At 30.4% G+C, this 8,131-nt stretch overlaps 1 protein-coding gene across 1 annotated transcript; it reads right to left on the reverse strand.

Annotated features, from left to right (window-relative positions):
• Positions 1-363: 363 nt before the first annotated feature.
• On the reverse strand, positions 364-5,809 carry LOC104900923 (hypothetical protein). The gene is made up of 4 exons (XM_010688452.4): positions 5,265-5,809; positions 2,785-3,234; positions 1,668-1,971; positions 364-694 (listed from the first exon to the last, which is right to left on the reverse strand). Exons 1-4 carry the CDS (start codon positions 5,685-5,687, stop codon positions 558-560), a joined length of 1,314 nt encoding a protein of 437 aa, XP_010686754.1. The 5' UTR covers positions 5,688-5,809; the 3' UTR covers positions 364-557.
• Between the last annotated feature and the right edge of the window lie 2,322 nt (positions 5,810-8,131).

Raw genomic sequence — 8,131 nt, forward strand, 5'->3', positions numbered from 1 at the left:
AGCCCAAACAGAAATGATTTTTGTGAGAAAAATAATGTCTATGCTTTAACAATTAATGAAAAAAAGGAGAATCAACTACAATACTACATTTTTCAAAAAACATGTAACAACATAGATATTTATTTTATAAAACAGTCTTTATCTAAAACACTTGTGACCTTAAAACAGTCGGGACTCCCAAACCCATTTTGTTTACTTCATAATTTTTTTATCGAAAAATACAAGGATCACGGGCTAGAGGAACTGGTAGCTCATCTTGCCTCTTCCTTTGTGACGCCCGACGCCCGACGGGGGTTGTATTCTCATGAAGAACATCGGAGGGGTTTGGAATAGGATCGTCTAAACTGGGTCTACTTTTACCAATAAAAAAAATCAAAAATATATACTCTATAGACTAATATTATGTACCATTTTCGTATCAAAAAAATAAAAATATTATGTACTATTTGATAGTGCAATGGGACAAGGATTTTACAAGGAGATAATTCAGACCAACTACAAGAAATATCTCTGTTTTTTGTGTCTTTCTACATAAAATTCGCTGCGTTTCAACTGAATCAAGAAATACCCACTGTTTTGCTGAGTAGCCAAAGTACTAGGGATAGTTCAACTCCAAAAATAGTATGGAGGTATGATCTATCCAGCATGAACCCGTACACAGTGATCCCAGCTCTATTATTCTCTAGATAAGTTACTGCAAAAATAAATAAACATAATAATTATCTCATCAAATTATATGGTGGAAAATACAAGCTTAAGAATGGTACTTCCTCATGCTTTAAAAAAATATATTGATATTTGGTTATGAAATATTCTTATCATTATTTATTTTTCAAAATGCTCTGAGATGGATGATGGTACTTCCTCATGCTTAATGTTTTACATAAAATGTTTCTATAGATAGCAAAGATTAGGGTTGTACAAAGACCAAAGGTCGGACTGGACAGAAAACTCCGTTCCGATCCTCGGTCCGGATAAAATCCCGATCCCGAGTTCCAGGTTTGGTCCGGTCCAAACCCATAAAATTCCGATCCGGGTATGTGGACCAGAATTCCTGATTTTTTAGTAAAAAAAAGTATATATTAAAAAAACTTTGAAAGGTATAAAGTAAAAAAACCTACTATTTATTAGCTTTAGAAATATTGTTATTAAAATTTTAATGTATCTAATTTATAAATATGTTTAAATCTAATAAAAAAAATCTTTAAGTTCCGGTCTAACAGGTCCAAAACCGAACCGAGCTTTTAGATTCGGTCCGAAATTTTTCCAAATCTCGATCCACCGGTCCTTGGACTGGTGAACATCCTTAGAACTTAAGATAGGGTAGATAGATTATTTCAAAGAAAATGAGAATAATTTATTGGCATGAGGAATGATTTTAAAGAAACTTGTATATATAAACCTGATGCACAATAACTAACTGTATACCAGGTATCTTATGATATAATTAATATTTATTTGATATATTTAATTTTTATATGATATAATCACCTTTAGTATATAATTAAATTTTGGCATGAAAACTTATTGATATAGTGAGTTCTCTCTGTTATAGTCAGTTGTTTGTGTCATATAACCAGTTTGAGTTTGTAATAAATTATTATGAACCCGTTACACCCAAATTTGCTTATTAAGAATTATAGGTAGATGGAAGTTTATATTCTTACCTAAGGCCTGCCTCTTTTGGTAAGAAATAGTATTTGCAAATACAGGAATCATCTTCGTATTATCGAGATAATCATCACCGTCTCCTTCTTCGTCATCGGACTCAGAATGTGCACTATATGGGAACGCAAGAGGTGAGGTTGAGCTTGTGATTTGAGTTTCACCCTCAACAACGTCGAAAGAGTCAATCGTGGCACAAACATGCCATTTAGCAGCCAAAGAGGTAATGGCTTGCGCCTTATGTGTGATTTTCGCCGCACTTCTTAGGCATATGCATACTCCAGTTACCAATGTGAGGGAGCAAAGCTACACATTTAGAAAAAGATATACCGATTAATTAATGCATAATCTAGTTCAGTCAAACAAATATCAACCATAAAGAGGAGGGGACATCAAAAACAGTAATTCCTTTATACCCTTAAGTAATAAAATACAAATTCACTTTTTTTTTATATCCTCAATTAACAAAATATTTACATCATCATTGATCTATTGGTTTACAAAAACTAAAGAAAAATAAACAATCAACTTTATGAATAATTTTTCGTATATATTATTACGCAATTAACATTTTGTTTGTTTTCGCACGCATCGCGTGCATTTAGAACTAGTATAATATATATGCACACATTTTTTGTTAATATTTTCCCTCCATCTCATAATATATATTATTTGACTTTTGTGGTCAACTCTAGCTACATTTTCTTAAAGGTTTTTTTGAGTGTTATAATTTATTACAACCTAAAGTGGAATGTATATATTATTAATTGGGTTAGTATATAAGATAAATTTACTAAAACTTTTGCTTACTAACACTAGTTGTCCCTGTCAAATCAGAAAAGAATCTAATTGTCAAACTTAACATTTTATTAGTCAAACCCTAGCTTTGATCATAATTGTTGATAGGAATCAGTGTGTAAAACACATAAGATGTATTACTTGGTTTTAGCCTTCAAACAAAAGGTAGCTGATCTAGAATTACACCAAAGATAAATCAAAGAAATACGTAATGATATGCAAGAACTTCAAGAGAGAACCAAGATATAGACTTATAGTTCAAATCTTGCATTCGCTAACATGTCTTTGAAAAATGTTAATGGAAGAAGTTGGAATCATTACCGCGAGTTCTCCAGCAGTGTAGATATCGATACTGCTATCAGACTTGGTTGTAACAAGTAAAGAAGCAAACTGGCTAGCGGTAACCAGCAGTAAGGTGAACAAAAGAAAAGTTCGAAATCGGTGACTGATGATCCTAAGAGTCCTTCTGACCCTAAGATGCTCCAATAAAACCAATGCAACATCAGTTTCGAGTTGAAAGACTTGAGCAAAATCCTCGAGTCTAAGGATCTGAAGATAGCAGCTCACACGATAAAGTACACAAGCTAAAAAGAATATTGAAGTTCGATATAGCCAAGAACATTGCTCCAAGAAGCAAGCAACGGTGTGGCTCACAACTAGGTTGCCAAAGTGAGGGATTTTGGGTCCTCCAGTGACGTACCACCATATTTTATAGGCCGTATCAGCAACGAAACAAGGTAGCACAAACATGCACAATATTTTGATTGATCTCTGCAAAAAAAAAATCACATAAAAAGTAGCTTACTTTAATTTGTTGTCCAAACTTGGCACTAAAAGAAAACCTAGCTAATATAAATGATACATTGATAAAGTAAAAAATTATAATTTAATTACAAATCTTTCAAGCTAATAAGACACTCCTTTTTGGGTATTATGTATCTTGATCTAAAAATTCTTTAGTTGTTCAATATCTCTTGATAGTCTTGAAACTTCTAGGTTGATAATAAGCATAAGACAAAGGCACAATTTACTTAAGATTCTTTGATGCCTAGTGTTTTGTGTGTTTTTTTCTTCTCTGATTCTCGACTATTAGCATATTGCTTTTGCTAAACTCCCTTACTTTGAGACTGGAGATGCCAAAAACCACTATTTGTCCATGATTCTTCCACCGCCTCCCTATGGCAAATTCATACACAGTATTCCAATATCTATACTTCAGTACAATATCAATATATCTTTAGTACACTCCCCCATAAGAGGACACGTGCGTCAATACGGATCCGTTTGATTGGATGTAAAGTGTTTTCAATGTAAAATGAATTTTCATAATGTAAAACATTTTAGATGAAAAAGTCAAAAGCAAAGCTAATTTTCTTTTGTTAGTTCAATGTGAACAAAATTATGAAAAAGAGAAAAATGGAAAGAAAAGGGAGAGGATAGTAAAAGGTTGCTAAGCAAGAGGAAAGAAAATGTGTTTTCCCTTCTTTTTGAAAAGAAAATGATTTTCACCTAAAGCTCCATTGACGGAAAACTTGTTTTACACTCCTTACCAAACCAAACAGCGGAAAATGAAAGGAAAAGGCCCTACCAAACGGAGCCTACATATGGCAAATAAGTAGACGACGTATTTATGCTTCTATGAGTTGTCTATACCTTCCCCTCTAATCCGGAAATAAGAAGTATAAGTACGAAAATACAAAAAATGTTGTAATTCGTTATGAAATGTTCTTTTTTATATAAAATATAAAAGACGAAGATTTACTTAAGAGAGTGGACATCCCATTTTACAAGAAACAAGAATCGAACCCTTATCATAACGGTAAAAAGAAGACTTCTAATTAACTAGCTTAACTTTGAGTCCTTATCCTAAACCTTTTCACGATCTACTATATATTTCAAGTGATATCCACACTTTCAGATGCGTACTCATATCTCCTAGACAAAATATGGCTCAATTCCATTTTTGTTTTTCTATCTGGAAGACAAAATATGGCTCACTTCCATTTTTTATTTTATTTTTTTGATAAAAACGGCTCCGTTTCTCACAAAAATAGTGAGTACCATTTTTATGAGTAAAATTAATTCATTAATTAAAAAGCATACCACATTTATAATAGAATTCAAAACTAAAACATAGATTATAATTTTGATCAAACAAAATTCTGAACTGACAAAATTAGGATAGTTGTAGACGAAATAACACTTTACTTTCTTCTAAATCGTTGTTTGATATTATGGCTTAGATTTCAAATATAACAATTATTAGAAAAATTAAAATAGTACTATGGCCCAATTGCCCAAAGTTTTCGGAGGACTGTCAATTTAACTATAGCATTTTCCACCGACCAGGAAACAAATGTGAACTCAGTTACGCAATAAAAACAGATAAAGTACAGCATTCATCTTGATCAAGATTATAAAAAAAAAATTGCAATTTTGAATTACCGATCATATGATATATACTAGAGTATCAAACATGAATTAAATACATTGATCAATTATAATCAATCAAGACTAGATTCATACATCATTCCATATCTTAAAATACAGGATATAAACATTTTGAATCATCAAAAAACACAAAAATAATGTCCATATTTCTTAATACACAAACCCAAATTCTTGAAATATCACTCAAAACTCTTAAACCCACATGCTAAAAACCTCAAATTTTCATTAATATTAGAAAAAAAAATCAACTTTTATCCAGAAATTTAAATTTCTGGGTAAAAAACTCCCCAATTTTACCATCAAATTCCCTGTTTTAAAACAGAGGAATCAAAAAGAAATAAAAAACATACCTGAAGTTGAATGGTGTACCCTTGTCGAACTCTTTCACTTTCTTCACAAAGTTTATCAAGGAAAAGAAATCTTTTAAGACCATATTTTTTGGCAAATTTGGTAAGGCTAAGAAAAGAAAGAATAGAAATTGCAGAAAGAGAAAGCTCAACAATGGAATCAAAAGGTTGAAGATGATCTTCATCTTCACAACTTGAACAAAAAAGCACAAAATGAGCAACAACTGGAACTCCAATACAAAATAAGAAGAAAACAGACCAAGAAAGACTTGTTTTCCAAGGATTTGATTGATCAACACAAGCCCAAGTCAGAAATACTCTTAAATTCTTCAATTCACTATCTTCATAGTGTAGGATATACTTTTGTGTTGTTTTTGATGAGAGAAGATGATTATTATTATTATTTTCTCTTTCTTGATCTTCCATTTTTGGTGGGAATTTTATTGGAAAGTCATACTATGATAATTTTGTTGATGGTTATCAAGTAGTTTTGTATCAACTTGATTTAGTAAAGGTTTTTATAAATAGTACTATAGTGAAGTTATTAGTATTTACTATTTAGTATGTTAAGACTTAAGTACATGGTTGGATGTGGTGATTGGTGAAAGAAACCAGGGGCAATTAAGGATTAAAGTAATAATGCTTTCATTTTTAATAAAGTGTCTCTTTCACTTGTATCTTAATAGATAGATATAAGTGTAAATTTCTTTCTTCTAAAAAAACAACATATACAAAGTAATACTGTACCTATGTTATCCTTGTAATTAGATAGTACCGTTTTTGTCATATACTCATATGCAAGTCAAATTCGATTGATACTATTTAGAATCATTAAATTTAAAATATAATAATTGATAAACTACGTATGTTAGAAAAATATTACTAACTAATTGGATTAAGGACTTAATGTCATGATTGGTAATTTATTCAAGTAGCTTCAACTATTATGAGTTTAAATACGAGTTCACTCATAGTACATCCGAATGTACCATGAGCATGATACACTCAGGAGTATTTTTGTAATAAATTAGAACTTCAGGTGCTCATTTGACACCAAATTTTTTGCTCAATTACTTATTTGTTCATTTTGTAATAAAAGCGTTTACTCATTTTCTTAAATGAGTATAAATGTTTGCTCATTTGTTCGTTTTGCTCATTTGCTCATTCGCTCATTTTGCTCATTTGGAGAAAATAGTCTTGGGTGTACCATGAACATGGTATACCCAAGTGTACTATAAATATTCACTTTAAATACTACTCCTGGTTTAGTTGCAGCATTTAATTGTTGTAATACATCTACCAAACATTCATTTGTTACAACTAAAAAAAAAGGAAGTACGTAGGGTACTTACATAACTAGAGCTTTTTTTTTTTTTTTACTAAAGCTTATAAAATAAAGTTAAGTTCCAATAATTTCATAAAATTTTAATAAGTTCAGATTAGTTTAGATAAGTTTAATTCACATGTGTTCAAAAGAATTCAGGTTAAGAGTATACACTCTGATTATTTTACCAAACAACTCGTACAAGAATTTAACTTATTGATTTGAGGTAATTATCCATTCCAATTGGTATTAACAATTACTTGTTTTATTGTTTACTAGCACTATACACACGCGATGCGTGCAACAATATATTAATATTAACAGTAACATCACATATTGTTAAAAAACTAAATTAAGAGTGTAATATTTTATGGTTAAGATTGATGAGCCTTATGTATGGTTTCTGTTTGCACTGCTCTAGTTTAAAGAACGGTGTTTTCTAGAAAGGACTATGTTGAGGTAGGATATGTTATCTTGTATTTGATAGATTATTCAACAACTCTCCTTTTAAACAATTATATAGGTTGTTTTTATTTATTTTAAAATACATACATTTAATAGGCGTATTTTATGAGTAGTAGTTCAATTAAATTTTATTGGGTAATTGAGATTTTTAGCCATACTATGGTGAGTAGTGCTTCAACAAAAATATAAATTGTAATTTGATATTATTTGAAGATGTATTTTTTTACATAACTATTTTTCTTGGATTGTGAGCCCCAAATTCTTTGCTTTTTTAATTGTTTGAAATTTGATTTAATTATCAGTTTATATTTTCAATTGTGAGTTTCCTTTTTTATTTATTTTTATATTTTTTTGGTAACACAAAACTTTTCTTTTTAGTTATGTATTTCTTATTTATTTAGTTATCAGTATATTTGTAAAAGAGGAATAAATTAAGAAAAAATTTCCTTTATTATTTTTTGTGATATTAAAAATAAATGTCCTTTTATACGGGACAATATAACTCTGTCTTAATTTATATTATGATAGAAATTGCATAAAAAAAAATACTAATAATCGTGTAAAAGTTCATATTATCATATCTCAAACAGTAAAAATCTCAACTCTTTGTAATTAGGAAGGTTTTCGTTTGTAACACAAGGTTCTTCTTGTTTTTGCCTTACTTGACTGGTGTGGGACCTATTTGCTTGATACGTAGTGGAGGTGAGACGGCATATAAATCATATAATATCTATGATTATGTAAAGTTTAGTTGTATATGCTTTCTTTCGATTTCTGAAGAAAAGAAAATTTCTCTGCCATGCGTCTTGCTTTTATGCCATAGATTATTGATGCCAATTCAAGATCACTCTCCTAGTTTTATGGCCACAAGTAGGGAACACACATGTTACAAATGTATTGGATTTCAAGATGTTTATTTCCTTATGCAATTGATGAAAACTGAAATAAGGAAGTCATAGTTATTGGCTATGTTGTTACCACGGCTGATGATTCACTATCCAATCATTTAGATTTGAAAGATTAGTCAACCTAGGAAGCCAATATACAAAAAAGCACCACATCAGTAATATGATTTATCAAC

The sequence above is a fragment of the Beta vulgaris genome, chromosome 8 (assembly GCF_026745355.1).
Source record: "Beta vulgaris subsp. vulgaris cultivar EL10 chromosome 8, EL10.2, whole genome shotgun sequence".
Classification (NCBI taxonomy): Eukaryota; Viridiplantae; Streptophyta; class Magnoliopsida; order Caryophyllales; family Amaranthaceae; genus Beta; species Beta vulgaris.

Bases quoted from the DNA above. Each gene is read 5' to 3' on its own strand.
- LOC104900923 (XM_010688452.4), bottom strand. From the start codon at position 5,687: ATGGAAGATCAAGAAAGAGAAAATAATAATAATAATCATCTTCTCTCA. The intron at 3,235-5,264 runs GTATGTTTTTTA...TTTTTTTTGCAG, and splicing joins GGTACACCATTCAACTTCAG to AGATCAATCAAAATATTGTG. The intron at 1,972-2,784 runs GTAATGATTCCA...CTAAATGTGTAG, and splicing joins ACACTGCTGGAGAACTCGCG to CTTTGCTCCCTCACATTGGT.